Below are 27,597 nucleotides of genomic sequence, written 5' to 3'. Positions count from 1 at the left end.
CACTATTAAAATCATTAGCATTCAATTCCATGTGGGTACAAAATTGCCCTGTGCTGTTCCTAGTGTGCTGTCTGTCCATCAGTTTGTCTTAGCACATGTGTGTCCTCTTCCATACTTGAACCAAGGTCGAAACCTACCTGCTCTGGGAAACACTACATATTATTTCCTAAACTTAGACAGCAGCTGCCCATGACCTACAGCTGCTGGTCTCTGTGGCTCCCTGTGCTAAGCACAGTTTAAGGAAGACAACACCCAGAGACACAGCCCTTCCCTCCCTGGCCAAGGGAGGAAGCAGGCAGCCTGTACAGGCATAGTTAGGACCTGCCCTCAAGCAGTGCCTCCCAGTTACCTATGGTGAAGGGCCAGCTTGTTTGTTGATTTCAAATCATATAGATGAAATCTTTAAAAATACAAAAAAAATAAATTAGACTTCAACCCCGAACGAGAGTTAGAGACAACAACCTTCCGCACAATTGGAATTCCATGCATAACTTTACAGTCCATCCTTAGAATTCACAGTTCCTTCACAACCATGGTTTCAACCAACAGCCGATCATGTATTGGGTTGGCAAAAAGTTCATTAGGGTTTTTCTATAAGATGGTTTAGAAAAACACGAATGAACATTTTGGTCAACCCAACAGTACTGTAATACGTATTTACTGAAAAAAAATCCACATATAAGTGGACCTGTGCAGTTCAGACTCAAGTTGTTCAAGGGTCAGCTGTATTTGAAAAATGAAATGCCAGTTATAAAAAATGGCAAAGTCAAATTACTATAATTTCTCAATGCCCACTCTCAGTTGCCATACCTATCCCATTACAAGTCCATATTCAGCAGTCCAAGGACCAGCACCATCTACAAACCACAGTTTGAGCAGCAAAAAACCTAAATTCTCTAAGAAACTCCACTCACTCACCATTGCCCAAAGAAATCGGCGAACCTCTCCTACTGCATGTAGAGGGAGAGATGAGGCAGGTTTGCTGTGAAGATTAATGATTACAGTATTTTCGGCATAGAGGTTGCAGGTTTAAAAGCAGAAAGTGAAGTGAAAGTGAAGTGGCTCAGTCATGCCCAACTCTTTGCAATCCCATGGACTGTAGCCTACCAGGATCCTCCATCCATGGGATTTTCCAGGCAAGAGGACTGGAGAGAATTGCCATTTCCTTCTCCAGGTTAAAAACAGAAGCCATTATTAATGTGACAAATCCCTGTAGGAGTTTTTTCAGTTTACAAACCTCTCCTTATCTCATGTGATCCCTGTAACACCTCAAGGGTTCTCACCCGCCTTCATGTGGGAAGTCACAGCACAAACGTGAAATGTCCTGCCATTGGTGAGGAAGGGCTTCCCTGGTACACACTGCCTGAGCAGGCACAGAGGAGACATGGGGCAGTCTGTATGCCCAGGTCTGCACGGGACACTTACGCTCTCTGGAATTCTGGGATGCTGAAGATGGCCTGCATCACAGAGCTGAGATAGCAGCTATTGCCCAGGTTCTTGAGCCCTGTGTACCCTGGGCCGTACATGGGCTTCAGCTTTGTCCCCGTCTCCTGGATCACCTCCCACTCGCTGACCCGCGGCTTGATGTCGTTGTCCTGGAGCCCATTCTCTGTCTGGGGCAAGATCAGTGAAGAAATACAACTTTGACGATGACTGTCATTCCAAGATCACATCCCACAAATTATTTCTAACAGCAACAGAGGTTTCTGCCTTTCCCCTCAATTAAACAGAGAAATAAAGAACCTCATTAAAAGCGACTGAGATAGTGATGGTTGCACAAGGCAAATGGACTTTGTGCCACAAAACTGTATGCTTAAAAATTGTTGAAATAGTAAGCTTTATGTTAGGTATAGCTTTCCATAATTTAATAAATGACCACATTTAAAAGATTTAACAATAAAAGAGACAAAGACCAAGGGGAAAGGGGATAGGAGGAGGAAGAAGACAAACAGGAATCAATAAAAAAAAAAGGCAGATACAACACAACACAGCAGACAAAAAGCAAGACAATTGGAGAGGAAAGTGGAGTAAAACCACGGGGCTCGGGAGAAGCTCAACGTAGGAGGGAGGTTTAAAGAAGAGCAGAGAAAATAAATTAAAAAGTGACATGAGTGAGACAGAGGAATTAGACGGAGAATGTGAGGAAAGGGAGATGGCCTGGGCTAAAGCAAAACATGCACATTTAACTGGCTCCTCATAGGGTCAAATATTACACAGCCACAACACCAGCCTGAAAACACAATATAAAATGAGGCACAGGGTTTCCATCAACAATAAATAATCTACTGGTTTACTCTTTCCACACACCCCCAACAAGCTCTCCTTCCCTTCCTGAAATTAATTAAAGGGATGTTGGTCACAAATCATTTTAAAGGTCATCTCCCCATACCTTCGGCCTTTAGTGAACAAAAAATGATTCATGCAGCTCTCCATCATAGGAGACAAAAATTTTGCAAGTAAACTCCAACTAAAACAAAATGGTACTTGATGAGGTGCCATGTTCATTATAAAATTTTAAAACTCTAAGTACACTGATAACCAAAAGAAAATGCTAATTAAGTTTGAGAAGTAAATGCAAACATTAAAACCTAAAACCTATAAAATGAAGATGCATGTGATAGGAATTATATAAATAAAGCAAACAGTTTCCCTGTAAGGTGGGAATAGAGACAAAAGGAGATCCTTCTCACCCCATGCATATGAAGCATGTCAATTCCAAAATGTGCTAAGTGCTTGGCCAAATGAGGGTCCAAAACAGCTTCCTCTTCTTGGAAAGAATAAACATCTAGAAGGTGAAAAGAAAATAAGCACTGAGACCTGCAATCAAGTTATTCAATATTCAACATGCACCCACCAACCTCCTCCTATGCACTGGGCTTGGGATACATCAATGAACACACAAAAAACTCGTGAGTTTCAACTGGGGGGAAGACAGATGATAAACAATAAGCGTAACCAATGGGTATTTTTGTAAATATATCTATATATCAATCCTTTTGACATTTCAGAAAGTAATTTTATAAAGGATTTCTGAAACAAGAAAAAGAAGACAGTGTCTAAAGCTAAAATAATTTAAAACTAGACAAATGCAAATGCCTAACACTAACTGTTCTAATCCCAGTGGCATGTTTATAAGTTCAGGAGGAGGAAAGTGGGAAGGAGGAGACGGTGACACTGCCTGCCACCCTCAGGGGGAACCAGTGAAGAACAGAGAAACAGGACCTCGGGCTGTCTAAATGGCTGGACTGTGGTGTGAGGTCCAGGACAAAACGAAATTCTGCCCATGGAAACCTCGTAGTCTCAGAGCTACCACCACACGACCTTCCACCTCCATCTGCCCCCTTGTCCCCTCCTCCCCAGTGTTCACACCTCAGAGAGCTGGTGAGGGGTCTCTGAAGACTGCAGTGCACCCCAAACGTGCCCACCCTGCAGCACAGGGAAGACGATGATGCGTCTGGTAGAGCGGGGTAACTCAGGAGGCTGCACCCAGCCCAGGATCCGAGAAATCAGCACGTTGACAGCCTGGTCTGTAACCCACTCCCGGGGCTCTGGTGTTGGGAAGCTGTGTGCTGAAGGGGGCCGTCTCTCTCCTCAGGACCCTCATCTCCCACCTAACCACATAAGGCTTCAGACTGAACCCAGCTTCTCCAAGTGTAGGGTATGATTTCAAAGCAACAGCAATGCCTGAAAGCTCATTAGAAACGCAGAATCTCGGGCTCCACCCAGACATACCGAACAAGAACCTGCATTTTAATGAGATCCCCATGCACACAGTAAAGTTTAAGAAGTACTGTGTAGCGCTTTCAAAAGCTACCCAAACCACCGCCTTACCTGTCCTCACATGGCAGTGCAACAGGGAAGAGGGAAACGTTTTCAGGCCCATTTTGCACATGAGGAAATGAGACTTAAAAAAGTTAAATCCTTTGTCTCAAACCCCACATGTGGCCCAAACCCAGGTAGTCTGACTCCTGGCCCAGTCCTTTCTACTCAGATTTCTTACGAGACCAAGACTCAGTGAGGCACCATCCGAGGCCCTTAACAGGAAGGGAGAGACAAAAAACAAACCAAAATTTTGGGACTTTGGTGATGGTCCAGTGGTTAAGACTCTGCACTTCCAATGCAGGGGGCACAGGTTCAATACCCGGCTAGGGAACTAGGATCCCACATGGTTCAGCCAAAAAACAAAAACAAAATAAAAACAAAAAACCCCACAATTTCTTCACTCTAAAATTGGAAAAACAAAATGTGAAAATAGATATAAAGATATTATTCTTTACAGCAACAAAAGATAAGATTGTTCAAGGAGTTTCCTGCTCTCTGGAACAATACCAGGAGGAGAAAAAAAAAAAAAGTGATATATAGGAACTACGGGGACCCTCTGACCCAAACTCAGATACATGGAGACTCATTGCCACCCAAAAAAAGTCAAGTCTTTCTATTATTAACAGATTAAACATTGTATAGCTTTCTCTTCTATCCCTCTTCCCTAGGCATCTATTTCAACTTATGGATAGAAGCCTTCATCTATATTCTTTTCTAAATATAATTATTTAGAATTATAATTCAGTGCACTCAAAAGTAAACACAAAAGATAAAATCCCAAGGCCAATTAAGAAAAAAAATTCCCAAATGTTTAAATATTTAAAAAAACAATAAAATTCCTTGAACTTGAAACAACTACATCAACTATATCTTCAATCTACAACACGTGACAGTCAAGTACCACTCAAATATTAGCTAGAAGGTAGAAACGATGTTTCCCATGCACTTTAAATTTGGTCATTATTTAAACTAGTGAGAATTTCTAGTTTAACAAAGAATGTTCAAACTACCGCACACCTGTACTCATCTCACATGAGAGCAGAGTAATGTTCAAAATTCTCCAAGCAAGGCTTCAACAGTAGATGAACTGAGAATTTCCAGATGTTCAAGCTGGATTTAGATAAGGCAGAGGAACCAGAGATTAAATTTCCAATACCCGTTGGGTCATAGAAAAAGCAAAAGAGTTCCAGAAAAACATCTACTTCTGCTTCATTGACTATGCCAAAGCCTTTGACAGTGTGTATCACAACAAACTGGAAAATTCTTCAAGAGATGGGAATACCAGATCACCTGACCTACCTCCTAGGGCTTCCCTGATAGCTCAGTTGGTAAAGAATCCGCCTGCAATGTGGGAGACCTGGGTTCGATCCCTGGGTTGGGAAGATCCCCTGGAGAAGGGAAAGGATACCCACTCCAGTATTCTGGCCTGGAGAATTCCATAGACTGTATAGTGCATGGGGTCGCAAAGAGTCGGACACGACTGAGCAGCTTTCACTTTCACTTTACCTGCCTCCTGAGAAACCTGTACGCCGGTCAAGAAGCAACAGAACTGGACATGGAACAACAGACTGGTTCCAAATTGGGAAAGGAGTACCTCAAGGCTGTATATTGTCACCCTGCTTATTTGCAGAATACATCAGGCGAAATGCTGGGCTGGATGAAGCACAAACTGGAATCAAGATTGCTGGGAGAAATAATAACCTCAGATATACAGATGATACCCCCTTATGGCAGAAAGCAAAGAGACTAAAGAGACTCGATGAAAGTGAAAGAGAAGAGTGAAAAAGCTGGCTTAAAACTCAACATTCAAAAAATGAAGATCATGGCATCTGGTCCCATCATTTCATGGCAAACACGGGGAAACAATGGAAACAGTGACAGACTTTATTTTCTTGAGCTTCAAAATCACTGCAGATGGTGACTGCAGCCATGAAATTAAACAACACTTGCTCCTTGGAAGAAAAGCTATGGCAAACCTAGACAGCATATTAAAAAGCAGAGATATTACTTGGCCAACAAAGGTTCCTATAGTCAAAGTTATGGTTTTTCCAGTAATCATGTATGGATGTGAGAGTTGGACCATAAAGAAAGCTGAGCATCAAAGAATATTAATTCTTTTGAACTGTGGTATTAGAGAAGACTCTTGAGAGTCCCTTGGACTTGTAAGGAGATCCAACCAGTCAATCCTAAAGGAAATCAATCCTGAATATTCACTGAAAGGACGGATGCTAAAGTTCCAATACTTTGGCCACCTGATGCAAAGAGCTGACTCATTAGAAAAGACCCTGATGCTGGAAAAGACTGAAGGCAGAAGGAAAAAGAGATGACAGATGACAAGATGGTTGGACGGCATCACCAACTCAATGGACATGAGTTTGAGCAAGCTCTGGAAGATGGTGAAGGACAGGGAAGCCTGGCGTGCTGTAGTCCATGGGGTCACAAAGAGTCAGACACGACTGAGCTACTGAACAACAGTGAGATAGTTTTGAAGACTTAAAGACTTTAAGCTTCTACTTATCAGAGCCTGAAGAGAAAATTACAACATCGATAGAAATGTACCATTGGCACTGGTCTAGGATTTTGAAATAAGTGAAAATCACATAAAATTCTATGGTTCTTAAGCTATTAGCCTCCTGCCTGTGTGAGAAATTAACATTTCCTATCTCTGGTCATTAACTGCCCCCAAAATATGACATGATTTAGTCAGACACAACAGTTACTTACCCCAATGACAAAAACAGTTTAGTGAGTAACACACAAGAAATCTAAAATTGAACTGTGATCCTTAAACTTGGCAATCATGAAGAATTTATAAGTGACACATAGTCATAGAAAAAAATATTTGAAGACGACTTGGGGACTGAAAATCCTTACACATTTTTCATTAGGAAATTTACTTTATCTCCATCTTCAGCTTAGCAAACTCAAGTCTTAACTCAGAAACTACTGCAGCAAATAAGCACAGCCTGACAAGTATTAATCTCTCTAACTCCAACCTTGACTTAAAAACCAGAAGCTAAGAAACAGAAAGTTCACAGAAAGATCCTCCTGCTAAGTCGCTTCAGTCATGTCCGACTCTGTGTGACCCCACAGACAGCAGCCCACCAGACTCCCCCGTCCCTGGGATTCTCCAGGCAAGATCCTCCTAGGAATAGCCTAAGCAGAGTTTCATAAGTAACTACACTTACTTTAGAAGTAAACTAGTCATTGTTTCAAGTTAAATGACAAATGAAGCCATGGAGAGTGTAGAAAGATCCATAGAAGCGAAAAGATTTAAGAAAAGATTTAAGAAAAGATTTACTGAATTAAAATGACAGAAAGAAGATCTCTGGCTGCCTAGGAATAAAAAGTTTTACTAAGAAAGATCACAAAGGAATTTTGTGAGGATATGGAAATGTTCACTCTCTTTATAGTGAAGGTAATGATTAGGGAGCTATATATTTTAAAAATTCATTACCTAAAATATTAAAAGGTTCCACTTACTATATGTAACTTTTACTTCAATCTGCAACCCAGCCTTGACCCATATGAGTCAATGAATGAATAAATGGATATTCATAAATCCCTTTATGAATTCATAAATAAAGGTAATATTTAAAGGGGAAAAAAAATTTCCAGCATGAATTGATGTGATGAGCACATTAGAAAATAGTATGTGCATTGAGGAAACTATAATCAATAACCAGTGATAAACCATAATGGAAAAGAATAAGTATATACATATATGTACAACTGAATCAAAAATTCTTCTAAACAGCAGAAATTAACACAACATTGTAAATCAACTATACCTCGATAAAAATTTTTTAAAAAATAAATAAAATAGTCTGTGTATTAAGTTTCAAAAGTAATGAAGAAAAACTTATAAAGATGGAGGCTAAGACTGAGACCAAGACTGAGAATCTGTAAGGAATTATATATAAAAGTGGTAATAATTTCTTATCTCTAATGAGGTTTATTTTGTTTTTTGTTTTTCTATTAATATTTTTCCAAATTTATTATATTTTGATTGAAAAAATGTTTTGCAACTAATTGCCAAAGATTACAAATATTACAAATATTTCTATCGGATGGTATGCTATTAGAAGTAGTGTACCACTGGTCACCCTTGTTCATTCATATGGATTCACTGACTCATTCATTCATTCACTGTAGTCAACAAATAAATACTGAATACCAAATATGTACGGATACTGAGGATACAATAAGAAATAAGTTAAGCAAGGCCCCTGCCCTCATAAATTGAAACGTTACTGTTTCAAATAGTCTTGTAAGAATGCTGGTTTGGTATAACGGACCTCCACAGATGTCTTCTTGGCTGTGGTTTACTCATGTGACTTTCGGCTCTCTTTCTTAGCCCCAGAAAGTGGCAGAAGTCCAGATCTTGCCTGCAGATCCCCACACAGGAAAGAAGGAGAGAGAGGTAAAGATATACTTCAAGAAGCTCTGGTGTTTTAGAAAGACTAATGAAACCTTAGAAGCTGGCTTCACTGCTCTGTTCTCACAGCTCAAATGGAGAGAAAAAACAGAACTGTTGGTGAAACACCAAGTCATAAGCCACAGAGGAAAGGTTCTCTCCAGAGTAAGTGTGATCTGTTCACCCAAACTGTCTCTCTTCACCATGAGTTTATATTTGCGCCCACAGAGTACCTTCCACAGACAGGAAAAGAGGAGAAGCAAGAGAACGCTCCAGCAATTGATCTAGAAAGCCAAACACAAAATGAATGAGGTCAAAGGTGTGTACTATCACCTTAGACAGCATAAGTCCCAGACCAAACAGAATCTAGACTGTAGTCAGGAAACGAAAGCAAGTAAGAGGAAAGAGATGTCAGTAAAAGAGACACGAAGAAAAAGAAAAAAGGATAAATCAGAGGAACAAATTGTATTGGTGTGTCTGTCTTCCTCCATCTGTTTACTCCACAAATACTTACTGACACCTACTATGTGTGAGGGACTCTGCTGGATGCTAGAGATACGATAGTGAACAACAACTCTGTTGTTCAGGGTCTGCTGTCTTATGAAAAGTGCCACAGTGGAGCAGCAAAGAAGCACACAGAGGGGTACAAGCCACGTCAAAACTAAAATGAAGTAGTCAATCCTTGATTCCAAATCCTTGGACTGATGCCCAGGTCAGGGTTGAAGATGACCAAGTAAGAAAAGCCACCTTGAGATGCTGCTGAGCTGGGCAGAGTCAGGGAGATAGGTGATTTCACAGCTGCCACTGATAGGAACAGAATGATGGGACAAAAGTGATGATGAAATAGTTAGTCCCACCGGAGGATTGCAAGTAAAAAATATGGGAGACCCCCATATGTTAATGATTATTCAAGAAAGCAGGTTTGCTTAACCACAAAACCAATCAGGCTTGCTTACCAAAAAACCCATGCAACAGAAGCAAGGGACATGCCCCAAAACAATAAAACAACGGTGGCCTGAGTCCCAAAATCCTACCCAATGAACTCAGTAAATTAATGATCCCTAGAACAAGTTCTGTGCACACACACAAAAATAATTGTTTATGGAAAGGTGACTTTTCAAAATGAAAAACCCTCATTGTACTAAAACTTGAAAACATTTTTCCAAAATTCTATATGACAATCCTGGCCTGACCATACAGGGACAAGTAAGCTTCCTGGCCCTACCTGGGGGAGGAACTGATGATGAAAACATGATATCTATTCAAGAAAGATAAAGGTCTTCTCTCCCTCCCTACTTTTCCTTTGATTACAAAACTGCAGCCCACTAAGTTCTCGGGACACAGCAGTTCTTGCCCACCCGCTTCTTATCTAACACTTTACTGTCACTGAATTCTTCTCTGCACTGAGACAGAAAGGACTATAGTACCAGGGCTCTTCAGAGCCCTCCCCGCCAAAATGACACTGATTTGTTTCACCATGGCCATCTCAGAAGACCCTTCTGCAATCACCAAGGCTGTGAGGCTTCTTCTTAGGTAAACTAATTTCCATGATGAAAGAAAAAAACACCCTTGCCTGCCTCCAACCTTTTTAATTCCCTTCCCACCAACCTCAACCTCAATCTGCCAAAGAATGTCTCCTCCCACAGAGGAGAGCTCTTCATTTGTTTGTACAGTGATCTGTTTCTTATTTTGTTTCCTGCTGTACCCATGGAACCAGAGTGGAATTTGATAGGGGGCCCACTTTTATTACCCAGCCACCACAATGGCCATGACTGGAGGATCACAGCTTCCTGGAAGAACTAATTCTAGACTGAGATGTCAAGATGAGTAGGAGTTCCTCACTGAACAGGTATATCCTTGTTGGGGAGAAGGAAACCAGGATGATTGGATCATACCACCATTAAGTATCTGAGTTCACAACCTGCTTGGATTCCATGTTCACTAAGCAATAGTCTAAATATAATTCAGCTTCCCACAGGGAAGGAATGTACTGGTCGAGTTGACATAAACATCCCACTTACAAGCAGTTGTGGTTCTCATTAGAAACTAAAAAATAAACTCCCTGACTTTAAGATTCTGGCTCTTGTGAGTTGAATTAGCTCCTCAGTGAGCCTACCAAGTATGGAAGATGGGCTCTCAACAGAAGTACCTTCATAAGGAGGCAGCCACCCTGCCCCGGACAGAAGGAACCCTGCCCTCCTGGGCCTCAATATCCACAAAGCCCATTCTCAGACATTTAAAGAAACTTCACATTTTTGTTAATTTATTTGGCTTTTAAATAAATATTAAGCTACACCTAGCAATCTATTAAACAGATTTAAAAAGTACAAAAATAGAATTAATACATCTCATAAACTAATATCTTGGGCAAACTTCAGGAGATAGTGGAGGACAGGGAAGCCTGGCGTGCTACAATCCACACGGTTGCAAATAGTCAGACACGACTTGGCGACTGAACAACAGCAGCAGCAACAACAAATAAACTAATATGATAATTAGACTGAAAATAATTATTTGCATTAAAACCAACTCTGCATAAGATAAACAGGAATCAAATCCTGATCTATTTTCAAAAACTGAACATTTTCTCAGCTAAGTGAATTCAAGAACCTTCATCATAGCTGAATGTTTCACATTGTTTTTGCCAATGTTTTATGTTTTCTATGGTTGAAAAGTAGCATTTATTCAAATACTCTCAATTACGTGATAAGGAAAATCTTGAAAGTTCACCCTCCCCTACAAGAAAAACAAAAACTTAATAATGGCAGATAATGGGTTAATATTCTTAATGGTTAAGAAGTTTTTAAAAGCCAGTAAGGAAAACACCCACACCTACTAGAAAATCGCCCTAAGAAACTCAGAAAAAGAACTACAAATAGCCAAGAATACTATGAAAAAGTTCAGCCTCACTATAAAGCAAGTTAAAACAAGATAACAGATTAGCCAAGGTTTTTAAATATTCTGAATATGAAAAGTTGTCAAAGATTTGTTGGAATAGGTATTCTCATACATTTCAGGAGGGCGTATGAATTACTACAGTTATTTAAAAGAGAAACTCGGCAACTGAAAATTAAATTTAAAGGTTCAACCCTTTGTTCACAGGAACGTGTCCTTAAAGAAAAAATCATTAGACAAACACCCAAAGACTTGCATATATACAAAGATGCTCATCAGAAAAGCAAAACGGTAACATCTTACAGGGAAACAAGAATAATTGATGCTTTTGAACTGTGGTGTTGGAGAAGACTCTTGAGAGTCCCTTGGACTGCAAGGAAATCAAACCAGTCAATCTAAAGGAAATCAGTCCTGAACATTCATTGGAAGGACTGATGCTGAAGCTGAAACTCCAATACTTTGGCCATCTGATGACTCATTGGAAAAGACCCTGATGCTGGGCAAGATTGAAGGCAGAAGGAGAAGGGGATAACAGAGGATGAGATGGTTGGATGACATCACTAACTCAATGGACATGAATTTGAGCAAGCTTGGTGATGGACAGGGAAGCCTGGTGTGCTGCGGTCCATGGGGTCGCAAAGAGCCAGACACAACTGAGCTACTGAACTAAACGGAACAGGGGAATAGTGAAATGATTTGTGGAACTAACAGGGGATACTGAAGAATGTTTAATGACATAGAAAATATAATGTTAAATAGAGAAAATAGGGAATAAAACTTTACACAGTGTGATTCAATTTTTGTAAAAATGCAGGCTATGTATGTGTATTTGTATGAGAACTGATCAAGGCTTTAAAAAAGAAAAAAGACTGAAAGGATACACTCAAATTATTAGAAGCAGAGCAGTTTGTCCAGGGAGTGGTATTACTCCCGATTTTTATTTTTAAAACTCCATGTTTTTTTATTTCTCTAAATTTTTCTCTGCTTTCTAAATATGTTACACTGAATATCTGCTTCCCATATTATCAAACGGCTAATATAAAACTTTCCTGTCTGAGGTTAAAGGAATTAGATGAACTCTAAATCACAGTTTGAAAATAAGTTTCATGCTTAAAAAAAAAAAAAAAAAAGCTCCTGGAAAAGATTCTTAGAGAACAGAATTAATCCTTGCCTTTATTCAGTTCAGTTCAGTCGCTCAGTCATGTCCGACTCTGCTACCCCATGAAGAGCAGCACGCCAGGTCTCCCTGTCCATCACCAACTCCCGGAGTTCACTCAGATTCACTCAGATGTCCATCGAGTCAGTGATGCCATACAGCCATCTCATCCTCTGTCGTCCCCTTCTTCTCCCGCCCCCAACCCCTCCCAGCATCAGAGTCTTTTCCAATGAGTCAACTCTTCGCATGAGGTGGCCAAAGTACTGGAGTTTCAGCTTTAGCATCATTCCTTCCAAAGAAATCCCAGGGCTGATCTCCTTCAGAATGGACTGGTTGGATCTCCTTGCAGTCCAAGGGACTCTCAAGAGTCTTCTCCAACACCACAGTTCAAAAGCATCAATTCTTCGGCACTCAGCCTCCTTCAGAGTCCAACTCTCACATCCATACATGACCACAGGAGAAACCATAGCCTTGACTAGACGGACCTTTGTTGCCTTTATTATTAGCATATATTTAAATAGAATACAATTATTTAAATACTTATAGACTAGTTGGTTCATTTAACCAAAGTATCCATGCCTAGTATAAGATTTTTGTATGGAACTCAAAGATGAATAAGACAGAGCTCAACTGAAATTTTAGAACAAAGTCCCATACATAAATAATTGAGTCTTGAATAGGATGTTCTGAGAGCTGGACTTCTAATAACTAATCTCAAAGCACTACATAATATAACTTCACCATAAACAGAATGAAATACTGCCATCTGCAGCGACATGGATGGACCTAGATTACCATACCAAGTAAAGTAGGCCAGAAAGAGAAAGAGAAATATCACCCATCATTGTGTATGGGATCTAAAAAGATGATACAAACGAACTTATTTCCAAACAGAAACAGACTCACAGACACAGAAAACAAATTTATGGTTACCAAAGTTTGCTTTGGTTAACAGATACAAGTTTGGGATTAACAGATACAATCTACTATATATAAAATAGATCAGCAATAAGGACCACTGTATAGCGCAGGAAACTATATTCAATGTATTATAATAACCTATAATAGAAAAGAATCTGAAAAAAAACGAATCACTTTGCTGTATACCCGAAACGAACACTGTAAATCAACTATACTTCAATTTTTCAAAAAGGTCCTGCATCTTTAAAATAGCACTAAAAGTAGAAACATCTGAATTATCCTCCCCTTACAGTTGTACCCAATAGAATACCTATGTTATGATCCCTTCTCTCTGGAGCCCCTACAAGGACTGTGATGATTACCACGTATACCATTCAACAGAGCCATGTCACCCCAAATCCAACTGGCAGACTACAGTCCATGGGGTGGCAAAGAGACACAACTAAAAACAACATCAACAAACAAAATTCAGTCACAGAAAGATAACAGAGAAGAAAAGACAAATGTCTATATTTGTCCTAAAAAAAATCATCTTACCTTAAAGCAGAGAAGAAAGAGACTTAACACCTGGACAGATGGAGAAGACTGACCTGAGTATGGGTCCAGGTCGGTGCTTCATAAATGCTGTCAGTGACCTGAGATGATGGGTTCTTATGACCACAGCTCTGTATTTAATTTTCTCATTATCAGTCCTGATATAAGTTCTCTGTTCCCTCACCCAATGGTGGAAGGAATTAACTGTACAAACATGGCTAAAAGCTAACGCAGTGTGAGAACACACAAAGGATCAGTAGGAACCAGTTCTAACCCTCTGCTGCACTGGACGCAATCACTGCCCACTGATGTCAAGGGGTCTGAACACCCCGTATCTTGAACAACCATCTACTCCATAATGACACTAATCCCCCTAATGGACTCTAGGCTTTCAAACCCCTACTATTCCAATGGTGAGTTTGATTATGCACATTTACTTCACAAGTCCTGATTCCTCCTTCTGTCCTCTTTGTTTTTTGGTCGCTCAGTCGTGTCCAACTCTTTTGTGACCCTGTAGAGTGGAGCCCACCAGACTCTTCTGTCTGTGGGATTTCCCAGGCAAGAATACTGGAGTGGGTTGCCATTTCCTTCTCCAGGGGATCTTCCTGACCCAGCAATCGAACCTGCGTCTCCTGCACTGGCAGGTGGATTCTTTCCCGCTGAGCCATTAGCCAAGGAACATACAGAAAGATACAAAAGCAAAAAACTTTTACCAAGACTCTACTGTGGGCACCGGGCTAAATGATTATGCACCTTGACAAATCTATGAGGGAAATACCATGATTATCCTCAAGATGAGGAACCGGAGGCTGACCCAAGATCTCACAGCTAATAAGAGGTAGAATCAGGATTCACGCCTGGGCTGTCTTAGTCCCGAGCTTATGGCCTCCAATCCCAGAGATGAATGCACTGGTTAAACCAAGAGGGAGCCACTGCAGGTGCCTGAGTTGGTAAAGGCACCCTCCCCGGCCCCATCCGGAGTGATGGTCCCCAGTTTCACAGCGAGAGGGTAGCCTGTGTCTCTGTAATGCTCCAACGCATGCCCGTTGCCCCCAGAGCTGTCAAAGAACCACTTCCCACACAGCACGGAGCCATCGGTCAGGTTCAACCAGAGGTTCTCCCGAAGGTCGCACCTGGCACACTTCCAACCACTGTGAAGTCATCAGAGGACAGTTAGCACAGCCACAGCACAAGGCATGATGAGAAAACCAACATCTAAGAAAAAGGGGTGTCTCAGGTTGGGGGGGAGCAGGGTCGCAGGAGATGGTCAGTGGAATAGCAGAGACCCATTCCAGAGCAGAAGGAGCACTCACACGGGGCCAGGTCCTCCAAGAGAGCTCTTCTACCTTAGAAAACTGACACAGAACCTGAGGGTAGGAAAAGAGGCCATTTCCTTAAAATTCCTTACATGAGAGACAGTAAAGCCTGAGTGAGTGTAAATTATGAAAGATCCCATGTGTATAAACAGCTGAGGTTCTAAAGCATCAACCACTAGTAGTAATGCTTCACTACTAGTTTAAACAAAACACTACTACACTGACAATCTAAGTAGAAAGGAATCCACTTCATTGTTGTTGTTATTATTCAGTCTCTAGGTCGTGTCCAACGCTTTGTGACCTCATGGGTGTAGCAGGCCAGGCTCCTTTGTCCACCACTATCTCCCAGAGTTTGCTCAAGTTCATGTTCATTGAGTTGGTGATGTTATCTAACCATCTCATCCTCTGTGCCCCTGTTCTCCTTTTGCCTTCAATCCCAGCATCAGGGTCTTTTCCAATGAGTCAGCTCTTTGCATTAGGTGGCCAAAGATTGGAGCTTCAGCATCAGTCCTTCCAATGAATACTCAGGGTTAATTTCCTTGAGGAGCGTTGGTCGTCTTGCAGTCCAAAGAACTGAAGAATCTTCTCCAGCACCACAGGTCGAAAGCATCAATTCTTTGGCACTCAGCCTTCTTTATGATCCCAAGTCTCACATCTGTACACAATTATAGCTTTGACTATATGGACATTTGTTGGCAAAATGATGTCTTTACTTTTTAATATGCTGTGTAGGCTTGTCATAACTTTTCTTCCAAGGATCAAGTGTCTTTTAATTCCATGGCTGCAGTCACCATCCACAGATTTTGGAGCCCAAGAAAAGAAAATGTCACTGTTTCCACTTTTTCCCCTTCTATTTGTCATGAAGTAATGGCAAAGAGTTGGCTCATTGGAAAAGACTCTGATGCTGGGACGGATTGGGGGCAGGAGGAGAAGGGGACGACAGAGGATGAGATGGCTAGATGGCATCACTGACTCAATGGACGTGAGTCTGAGTGAACTCCGGGAGTTGGTGACGGACAGGGAGGCCTGGCGTGCTGCGATTCATGGGGTCGCAAAGAGTCGGACACGACTGAGCTACTGAACTGAACTGAACTGAATGGGACCGGATGCTATGATCTTAGTTTGTCTAATGTTGTTTCAAGCCAGCTTTTTCACCCTCCTCTTTCACCCTCTTCAAGAGGCTAAGTTCCTCTTCACTTTCTGCCATAAGGGTGGTGTCATCTGCATATCCGAGGTTATTGATATTTCTCCCAGCAATCTTGATTCCAGCTTGTGCTTCATCCAGTCTGGCATTTTGCACGATGTACTCTGCATACAAGTTAAATAAGTAGGATGACAATATACTCCTTGATGTACTCCTTTCCCAATTTGGAACCAGTCAACTGTTCCATGTCCAGTTCTAACTGTTGCTTTGTGACCTGCATACAGATTTCTCAGGAGGCAGGTAAGGTGGTCTGGTATTCCTAGATAGGAACTCTATTCCTAGATAAAAACTCTTTAAGAATTTTCCACAGTTCGTTGTGATCCACAAGGTCAAAGGCTTTCGCAAAGTCAATGAAGCAGATGTTTTTCTGGAATTCTCTTTCTTTTTTCTATGATCCAACAGATGTTGGCAATTTGATCTCTGGTTACTCTGTCTCTTCAAAACCCAGCTTGTACATCTGGAAGTTCTTGGTTCACGTACTACTGAAGCCTAGCTTGAAGGATTTTTGAGGATAACCTTGCTAGCATGTGAGATGAGCACAATTGTACAGTAGTTTGAATGTACTTTGGCATTGCCCTTCTTTGGGATTGGAATGAAAACTGACTTTTTCCAGTCCTGTGGCCATTGCTGAGTTTTCCAAATTTGCTGACATATTGAGTGCAGCACTTTAACAGCATCATCTCTTAGGATCTGAAATAGCTGAGCTGAAATTCTGTCACCTCCACTAGGTTTCATTCCTAGTAATGCTTCCTAAGGCCCACTTGACTTCAGACTCCAGGATGTCTGGCTCCAGGTGAGTGACCACATCATTGTGATGATTCGAGTCATTAAGACCTTTTTTGTATACTTCTTCTGTGTATTCTTGCCATCTCTTCTTAATCTCTTCTGCTTCTGTTAGGTCCTTACTGTTTCTGTCCTTTATCGTGTCCATCCTTGCATGAAATGTTCCCTGGATCTCTCCAAATCTCTTGAAGAGATCTGTAGTCTTTCCCTTTCTATTGTTTTCCTCTTTCTTTGCATTAACAACTTAAATGAAGGTTAAATGCCAGGTATGGGGCAAGGGCTTTTCAGAAGTCTTACCATGCAATTCTAATAAACACTCTTCAGCATTATTACCATCCCCACTAACAAAGAGAACAACAGAGGGTACAGAGCCTTCCCTAAGACCACACAGAGCAGAGGGCAGCACAGCCAGGGTCCACACAGATAGGACACATTCTGAATCCACCTGCTCTTTCCCTCTAGCTCCTGCCTCTGGAAAGACACCTGCCTCTGATTACAGGAGGTGCCAATGAAACCTAAAGAGCATTCCAGCCAAAAGGTGATAACCAAAGACTGTTGTAAGTCTTTGTAGCTGGGTCCCCCTAGAGGTAGACAAAGATCTGAATGCAAATGGCTTGTCAGGGAGGTGATCCCAGGAAGCACTCTAAGGGAGTTGAGGGAAGACAGACTGAAAGGGTAGGCAGCCAGGCTGGAGACTGTCAACAAGCAGATGACCCCCTGGGCCAGTGGGGCTCAAACCAGCTGCGGAACTCAAGGAGATGGTTATCCTACTTGAGGGTGGGGGTCTAGGTATTCATCCTTCCACTCCACAGCCCCTGGTTGGGGGCCGTTTCAGGACAGGAGGGAGCATGACTCCGCAGCGTTTCTGACTGTCCCATGCACCAGCCAACCTGGCTCTGGCAGATAGAGAAAGCCCCTAAGAAAGAGCTGCAGGTGTCTGCAATCATATGCCTTAGGGTGGGGATGGGCTGGGCTCCGGGGTGGGGACTGGCCACGGTCAGCATCTACTACAAAGATATAGATAATTCCAGAGAGAATTTTTGAGCTTATTTTTATAAAAGGCAACTGATAATAACATATATAACTGCTAATTCAGTGGAGAGGTAGAAAAATAAATAATCCTTTGGCCAGTTTTAGGCGGGTAAAGTTCCATTTTGCTGACTCTCACCTTGGAGGAATTCTGACTCCATTGTCCAACTGGGTAAGATTATTGGCATATTTCGACACTGGCAATTCATTCTCCCATGTATCTGGGTCCTGCTTTCTGTATGGAGATTTTGAGCTGAGAACTGCATCACAAGCAATGGTTACCTATAAGATAAATGCAGATATAATACATAAAACAGTTTGAGAACAGCAACTTTTGTAAAATGAATCTTAAAGTTTATTAATAAATACAACTTAAGTCAAGAAAATTCAAACAGCTTAGTTACCATAAGAGCAAGATGCTAGTTTCCTGACTCTAGCACTTTCCCCCTGGGTCTAGCTAGGTTTTGTCCTGGCCTGGAATTTGCAGTATTAACAATGACACAAGATACCAAAGAACTAAATCCAGTTTGTAAATCCAAGCATAAAAGTCAGATTTAACAATTTCTGTCTCTTAGCAAGTGGAGTGAAAAGTATAAGGTGAACAATTTACAAGGGTGAAATTAGCAACAGGAATACCTAGGATTTACCCAAATGGTATGTTTTACTCCTAACAAATTTACACCAAGATATCCAATATCCTTCACTCATCATACAATGACATGTGGTCAAGGGCACTGAATGGAATGCAAGCAGCATGGCTCCATTTCCTAATCTGGTGCAAATGTGACCTTGGATGGGGACATGCCTAGATGTTCTGTGCCAGACCAACCATTAGGAGCAAATCTGTGATGTCCAGCTTGGCACCAACTAACCACCAGGGAGGGCAGATTCTCTCCTTTCTCCCAAACCCCACTGATCCTGGACACAGGCCTCTCACAACTATTCACTATTTGCTTAATGCTGTAAGATATTTCTAGCTCTCTTGAAAAACATGTTCTGATGAGAATGTAAAATGGTACAGCCACTTTGGAAAATAATTTGGCAGGTCCTCAAATGTTTAAACAGAACTACCGTATGACCCTGCAATTGCATCCCGAGGTATACACCCAAGGTATTAATAAATAAAAATATAGGTCTACACAAAAACTTATCAACAAATGTTCACAGAAGCATTATTTATAACATCCAAAAGTAGAAGCAACCCAAATGTCCATTAATGATAAATGGATAAAATTTTGTATTTTGATATAAGAACTGTTATCAGCAATAAAAAGGAATGAAGTACCAATACATGCTACAACCTAGATGGACCTTGAAAATGTATGCTAAGTTAAAAGAAGCCAGCCACAAAGAACCATGATTCCTTTTATATGGAATGGACAAAATAGGCAAATCCATAAAGACAGAAAGCAGATTAGTGATAGCCAGAGGCTAGGGGGATAAGAGGCAGAGGGGTAGGTGATGGCTGTGGGGTAATAAAAATATTCTAAAATGAGATAGTCATGATGGATGCCCAATTCTGAATATAATAAAAGCCATTGAATTGTTTTTAAATATTTTTAACAAAAATGTATATTCTACATCACTATCCTGCACAATTAGCTGAACTTCATAAAGAATGTTTTCCTCTGGGTAGCACCACCAACTGACCCCAGAACAGATTAAGAGACATACTGTATGGTTCCCTGCTGGCTCACTTGGTTAAGAATCCGCCTGCAGTGTAGGATACCAGGGTTTGATCCCTGGGTCAGGAAGATGCCCTGGAGAAGGGAATGGCCACCCACTTCAGTATTCTTGCCTGGGAAATCCTACGGACAGAGGAACCTGGTAGGCTACAGTCTATGGGGTCACAAAGAGTTGGACCCAACTTAGTGATTAAACCACCATCACCACCAAATGGGAAATAAATCTAAAGAGTGGAGATAGATACACACACACACACACACACAACTGATTCACTTCATTGTACAGCAGAAACTAACATATTATAAAGTAACTATACTCCAATAAAAATATAAAATAAACAACTACAAGGAAAAAAAAGAGATAATAGAGGCCTCAGGTGCCATCCCACACCCACCCAGGCCATGAGCAATTCCTATCAGCCCTTCATCCAAAATCTATTTGCAATCTACCTCTTCTTAATTTCGGTCACACCCTCTTAGTCCCAACCGTCATTCCAGCCACACAACAGCCGCCTTAAGGTCTTTTTTCTCCCATTCTTGCTCCCTCTTCGCTGCCCAGCAGGCAGTGATCTGCTGTGAACATTACAGCCCATCCTTCTCCAGCTTTTAAAACTCTCTGAGGATATACTGAACACTGCTAATTGACACCACTGGGCTGTGCACGGTCAAGAGAAGGAAAAGGCTCCTGCCCTCAAAAAGCTTACATTCTATTACAAAAAAAAAAGCTTACACTCCATTACAGATCAGGCAATTGGGCATTCATAAATATATTTAAACCTCTTGATTTTCTTTTTGGGGGGGACAGTTTATTTGATAGAATTTTTTGTCATAATTGATTTACAATGTTATATTAGTTTCAGGTATACAACATAGTAATTGATATTTTGTAACATATACTCTATTTAAAATTATTATAAAATAACTGGTTATATTCCCTGTGCTGTACGTTATATCCTTCTATCTTATTTATTTTATACCTAGTAGTGTATACCTCTTAATCCCCTTTCCCTATCTTGCCCCTCCTTCAATGTTTTCCAAAAATATTCCCATTTATCTCCCACAAGCAGTGTTATATAATTAGTACTTCCTTTCAATTATCAAAAATCATCTTCCACTCCCTTCCAGTAATGTCCCTAGAAAACAAGGTTGAGTTCACCATGAGCTCCTTCCTGATGCGATGTGTTTGGGCCATGCTGCCTTAGCACTCCTGGCTACAAATCCTCATCTTTTTACTCTGGCCTGTTATAATCTCCCTGCTATTTCACTGATTACCTTGATCCCTTCCCTGTCCTCTTCTGAATCTTCTGCATCCCATTAGATCTTTAAGTGTTCTAATTTGTAATGCACAACAATTCAGATGTAATAGTCTCTCTTTTCTTTGAGATTCCTTCCTGGTGACACCTGACAAAATTTCCTTAATCGTCTGGGACACTATAAAACATTGACCTAGTGTTTTCAGAATACCATCTAAAATCACTTAGAGACCCTTTTTATGGATCACAATTGAAAGTCAGGATCCATTATCCTATATTATACTATGAATTATCTCAAGTTCACGGGTGTTCTGGAATTGGCTCAAACTGGCTCACAGAATTGATTGCTAAATTTTAAGAAATTCTCAAAGAAGATTGTTAAGCACAGCTGTTATTAAAAATTAAATTCTATAGGCTCACCAATAAATATACTTTTTAAAGGCAAAAAATGTTTAAAACTCTTCACTCCCTAGCTGTGTTACTCTACCTTAATATCTAATCTATATCCATTGGAAGTCCCTTATATCCACGTTATGTAAGCGGTGGAACCCATAGGTGATGGTGTCCTACTGCACATCTCCTCCCAACACTGCATTGGTGACATGTTAGCCTGAAATCAGCCACGCTGGGAGTATTTACACCACTGAAATCGGCAACCACTACAGCGCAGGGAGCTGGTTGCTAACCAACTACAAGCGCACCACTGCTTGAGCTCCTGCGTATAAAATGAGGCATTAGATCTCAGGCGCTAAGATCCCTACTGAGTCCCAGACGCCATTCTCTGTGGTCCCTGAATCACTGAGAGGTAGTTCAGCTTTATGGTAGAATCTACAGAGTACCTATCTGAAACTGAATTTTTTTGTGCTGAGAAATGCAAGAGATGACAGAAGCCCTGGTTGGGTAACTTGAAGTTCAATAATTTGGGGTATTTAAAAACTTAAAAAGAGAATTATCAAATACCAAAAATGAAGCAAAAGCATGAAAAGAAATTATAGTAACGAGCATCTGTTATATAGATAAAACCAGTTACCATCAGATAAATCCAGGCTTCCCCTTCTATCTCCCTACCTCACCTTCCAAACAATTCTCTCCCTCTCTTTTTAATTCCTAAAGCACTTCTTAATTCTAAAAGACTCTATTAGAAATTATAATATATATTGCTAGACTCAGATTTCTGTGACACTTCACCTCTCTATAAAAGCATTCACACTTGGAATTATGTTCTGCATATAGAGAATAATTAAAAGTACTTAAAGGCTCTCTTAACTTTTCTCACATGAAGACTTTTTTTTTTTTTAAGACTTTTTTTTCATGAGTGAGAGAAAAATCATCCCTCATGACATTCATTCAATGTCATGAATCAAGGACATCAATGTGCTGCTTCTTTTTTGATAACAGACTCAAGTGTTATATTAAACAAGAGCAGTGAGAACTCCTAGTTTTATACAGATACAAGCTTTAGTATATAATATCAGATAATGGTAAGACCATTTTGTCCACCATATATTTTGCCCTTGGTAAATGCCCCATGAGTAGATACAGGAAACTGCAGAAAGTAGAGGTAATTTAATTCTGTATACATTGCTAAAAGCCATGCACTTGGTACTATTGTAATAAAAAGGATATGCTAGATCAAATAATTAGAGGAAAGAGCTATAACAGCTAAATACACAAATTTTTCAATTCTGTGGTTTTATGTTTAGGTATAAAGTAGATCAGAGGAAAAACTGGCTGAATGGTGGAAACCTCACCCCTAATGCCATGGGAACCCCAAGCACAAATGTGCCACCTTGGCAGGGGCATGTGAGCAGGGAGGAGGCTATAGACAGTCATACAACATTTGGAAGAATCGGGGACCTAGAGATTTAGCCTTGGTTTTAGCAAACCTTGAGGAGGGAAAAAATGAGCTGGAATGTCTAACTCTGCTATCTGTGGCCAGACTCTGAGAAGTCAGGATGCAACAGAGTAGAAAAGAGGAAAAGAAAGAGAAAAGAACACAAAAAAGGATGAGGCAGTGGAGACAATACAGGAAATGAGGGGAGAGTAGGAAAATAGTCTGGGCCCCACAGAATTCAGGAAGCAAAGTAAAACAGAAACTGGCTTCCTCATACCACCACCACCACCCCGCCCTCGGCTTTAAGTTGTCCAGGAAGATGAAAGGTGCTTCACAAAAAAGAAAGGAAGGGGCAAACACTCACCACGAAATCTCAATTCTAAAACCTAGAAAGCAGGCTCTGTCCTAAAAGAATACACTCCCACAAAGCTCCTGCACACCTGTGATTTCTAAACACTTGGTTATTTTCAAACTCGTGTTGCTATTGTTTCTCAGTGGAACTCTTTTATGTTTCCCAAACAAAATTATACACGGAAGGCCAACATGCAGAAGAGAGAAAAATTGTAGGCGTCCCTCTAAAGGGGAGGCAATCCCTCTCCTGCACATCTCAGGGACACAGTTTGAAAATCTAAGCACAAGACTGTGATTCACGGGTGACGAGAAGCCAGCCCACGTGGAGGAGGCCAGCCAGCAGCAGCAGAGGGCATGTGGCCCAGTGTTACTGCAAGGGACCCTGCAGGGCCCTCTTGCAGACGAGGAGCAATCTGCTCCTGTTTCTGCTCAGTCTCCTCTTCCTCTCTCACTCACCCTGCCTTCCCCACCGCCCAGCACACACACCTGACACACGCACACACACACCTGACACAGAGAGTCACGCGCATCTAGCTAGCAGCCGTGCACACTCACTGACCAGGGCTGGTAACTCCTCAATATTTGGTAGGGCTATTTCATAGTGGTCTGGGAATATAACAAGTTTGGCTTCATCTTCATATTCATAATCGTCGCTATTTAAATCGTCATCAGTATCTAGATCTGAGGAGAAAACAAAAACAAAGAACAAGAAGTGAAGAAAGAACATAGCACACCAAGGCAGCACTCACTGGGAAAGCCAGAAGCTCACAGGGCTGACAATCCAGCCGTTCACCTGCCCCAAGCCAGGACCAGGAGGCCTTTCCATCCTCCCTAAGTTGTACACGCTTATCTACTAGCAACAGATGGACAAAGAAGACTGAGTCACATCATAAAGCTTTATACCTAAAGCATTCATTTGCACTAGATGTTCAGTTCTTACAGATGTTAAAAGGAAGAGGTTGGTCATTATGACTTGTCGGGTACTTGGCTCCTGATTTCACAAGAATAGGACGGAATATTTCTCCAACACAACAGAAGAAAGTACATGGATTTGAGAGCAGATAAGCCCACCTTCAACTCTGGCTCCAAAATTAATGTTTCTTTGGTCAAGTCACAAATTCCCTAAGCCTTAGTTTCCTCATTTGTAGAATGGAGATAATAAAACTTATCTCACACAGTTTATATGGAGAATAAATAAATTATAAACAAGAGACCTGGCACATAATAATTCTTACCATTTACTGGTGACCTATTTTAAAATAAAATCTCAATTTCCCTCCCTCTGTCCCTCTTTCCTACCCTCCCCCTCCCCACTAAGAGTTATTAAGATACTGAGCCAGAGGGGGGACCCTATAATCTAAGCAGTCCTGTTGCCCTCAGGTCATGGAGGATTTTCAGTAAGGAAGTCTGGCCTGGTATCTATCAAGTCATCACCTCTTTGCTTGGCTAGTCTCTGGGAAAGGTTAGGCAAAGGCTCAAGGAAATGTCCTGTCACAATATTTACATGGACATTTCAGCCTTGCATTCACATGGATGGCAGAAACCCAGATCGTGTTTGGATATTTAGACATTTGGAACTATAGTGACTAAGAGCTCTCAAGCCATCTTCCACTCACACACACACAAACAGGTACGCAAATACGGGCTCTGTAAACAGGAGAAAGTTATTTTACTAGATGAAGCAGCCAGCTGAGAACCAAGGGATCTAGATTCTGTTACTACCTTGTTGTATGCCTCAAAAGCCTCAACCTGGAACCTTTTTATGTACAAATCTGCTCTTAAATTTCCCAAGGGAGAGCAGTTTTAAGTGGAAAGTGAGAAACAGCTGGAACACAGTGTACACATTTTAATAAAAGGTTCTAAATAATAAGGATCGGAAATGCCAAAATAAACAAATAACATTGTTAGGTAGCCATAACAGGTGGTTTTCACAAAAAACAATGTCAAAGAAGAGTCTGAGAGGTTAAGAAGTAACTAGGGCTTTTATTTAAAGAAAATATTCAAACAAAGATAGACATCCTATGTTATAAAAATAAGAATGTCCCAGTATCTAATTTTTAAAACTTAGAACCTAAATGTTCAATGAGAATGGTGTTTAACCCACTAGAATATTACTTAAATGATATTTTTTAGACTGTGTAGAAACATGAAAATTTTTATAACATGTTAATGCTAAAATTATAAAGTTCATCCTCACTGAAAAGACAACTTTATACTAGTTATATTCATAGACAAAAATTGGAAGGAAATCTGAACAAATGAAAACAATGAATATGGGGAATTCTATGGCAGTTCAGTGAGTTAGGACTCCACACTTTGACTACCGAGGGCACAGGTTCGATCCCTGGCCAGTGAGGCCAAAAAAAAGAAAAGAACAAGGGGACGAACTTTATTCTTAAATTCTTCTTTATCATATTGTGCATAATAATTTTGAATAACCAAAGTATAAATCTTTTGGTTTTGTGTATAGATTCAGCTCATATAACACATAATCTAAATTTTTTTTTCCAGAGAAAACATACACAATTCATAATGCTAATTTAAATCTTACCTGGCCAAAAACAATGATAAACTAAGTCAAAAAAAAAAAAAAAAAATCCCACCCTGACATTGACTAGCTACATAAGCCTGGGAAAGTTCTTTCCAAGTTCATCTTCCTCACGAGGAGACGACAGACAATATTAGCTACCCAGTACCACTGTTGAGAGAATCAAAGAAGATAAGGTTTAAGGACCTGGTTGGGATCTGGTAGGGGCGAGGGGCTCCACAGAATAGCTGCCATCACTCCCACATCACCCTCACCATCACTGTCCTCTCTTCTCCACACTATTAACAACTAACAGAAGCACAAGCGCCCTCCCTTCCCTTTGGCGGACAGCTCCAAAGCAGTGCTGTGGTCAGTTTCAGGAGGACCAGGATATCACGGGGGATCATCTACGTGATCCAAATGTGGAGAAGATATAAACTTCAGATGCTTCTAGACGGTAAGCTCTAAGCGCAGGGAGTGAGTCTTATCCACCTTCAAATCACTAGTCCCGGCACAATGCCCAGCACACACCACACACTCCACAAACGTCTGGAAAGGAGACTTTAGGAAGTTAACAGCACCAGCATGTTAAAGACAAAAGCAAAGCTAGCACATCCAAAGTGTTGTTTCAGTTTGGGGCTTTTTTACATTGGTAACTGATGTCTGTTAAAAAAGCAAGACTGCTGTCATGCAAAAAAGCAGAGCTTTGTACTGGAGTGGCTTGCCAGTCCCTTCTCCAGGGGATCTTCCTGACCCAGTGATCAAACTCTGGTCTCCTGCATTGCAGGCAGATTCTTTACCATCCGAGCCACCAGGGAAGCCCACATTCAGCAGAGGTAACCTACACTCTGAATCTAACTGGCAAAGTTAAAGTTTCCCCTGAATATACATGACCCTTTGATTCTAAATATGTCTACAATTTCTAAATTTTTATAATTAGAGTGTCACCAGCCCAAAATATCTAGTTAAGGAACCTACAGGGTAACTAAGGGCTAGGGAACAGCAGAAAAAGGACCCCCAACCTCTTCCAAACAGTTACTGGGACAATGAACTGGTAATTCCTGGATGGGCTTCTTCTCTAAGTTAAAAAACAAATTTTATTTTATAATACCCCTTCTTGAACTCTACCTCAGTGATCTGCTCAGATCCCTGAGAAGTAGCTGGGACCACAGCCATTCCAAGAAGTCACTACGAAGCGGCACAGCAGAGGAAAGGATCTCTAAATCAAGCCAGGGCTCTGAAGCCAGGCTCAGGGTTCTCTCAGCCAGACTGTAACAAATTAACTAACATTAATTTGTTAATCTGTGTGCTAGAAGTGAGCAGCCTTCTGCATCAGTGCTGGGAAATGTGACCAACTGCGAACCCTCCCATGATGGTATGGGGGCAGCTCCTTGAGCCCAGACCCTGCTCTATGACCTACTCAGAAAGAATGGACAAAATGGAGTTTCCTTGAAACTTCTGGTCATTATGTGCACAGATAAGTTTCCTGAGCAGGTCTATTCCAGGAACTTTCTGCAGCTGCTCTGTTTTCCACCTGCTACTAAGTTGCTTCAGTCCTGTCTGACTCTGTGCACCCCATAGACAGCAGCCCACGAGGCTCCCCCGTCCCTGGGATTCTCCAGGCAAGAACACTGGAGTGGCTTGCCATTTCCTTTTCCAGTGCATGAAAGTGAAAAGTGAAAGTGAAGTCGCTCAGTCGTGTCCGACTCTTAGCAACCCCATGGACGGCAGCCCACCAGGCTCCTCTGTCCATGGGATTTTCCAGACAAGAGTACTGGAGTGGGGTGCCATTCCTATTCCTCATCAAGCATGAATGTCAAGGTTAAAGGCAAAAAGGGTGGAATGTAAGCTCCCCCGAGGTTTCAGTCAG

At 41.2% G+C, this 27,597-nt stretch overlaps 1 protein-coding gene across 1 annotated transcript in view; it reads right to left on the bottom strand.

Moving 5' to 3' along the window:
- Positions 1 to 27,597, bottom strand: part of USP13 (ubiquitin specific peptidase 13 (isopeptidase T-3)) — a 130,669-nt gene that overhangs the window by 65,573 nt on the left and 37,499 nt on the right. Inside the window, exons 4-8 of the mRNA XM_010855625.1 lie at positions 23,760 to 23,881; positions 18,217 to 18,359; positions 14,712 to 14,896; positions 2,691 to 2,785; positions 1,426 to 1,613 (exon numbers count right to left, since the gene is read on the bottom strand). Coding sequence (XP_010853927.1) covers positions 1,426 to 1,613; positions 2,691 to 2,785; positions 14,712 to 14,896; positions 18,217 to 18,359; positions 23,760 to 23,881 — 733 coding nt within the window. The remainder of the gene's footprint in view (positions 1 to 1,425; positions 1,614 to 2,690; positions 2,786 to 14,711; positions 14,897 to 18,216; positions 18,360 to 23,759; positions 23,882 to 27,597) is intronic.

Source organism: Bison bison, unplaced genomic scaffold, assembly GCF_000754665.1.
Source record: "Bison bison bison isolate TAMUID 2011002044 unplaced genomic scaffold, Bison_UMD1.0 scf7180017864367, whole genome shotgun sequence".
Taxonomy (NCBI): domain Eukaryota; kingdom Metazoa; phylum Chordata; class Mammalia; order Artiodactyla; family Bovidae; genus Bison; species Bison bison.
Note: the sequence above shows the minus strand (reverse complement) of the source record. Positions and strands in the feature narration are given on the sequence as shown.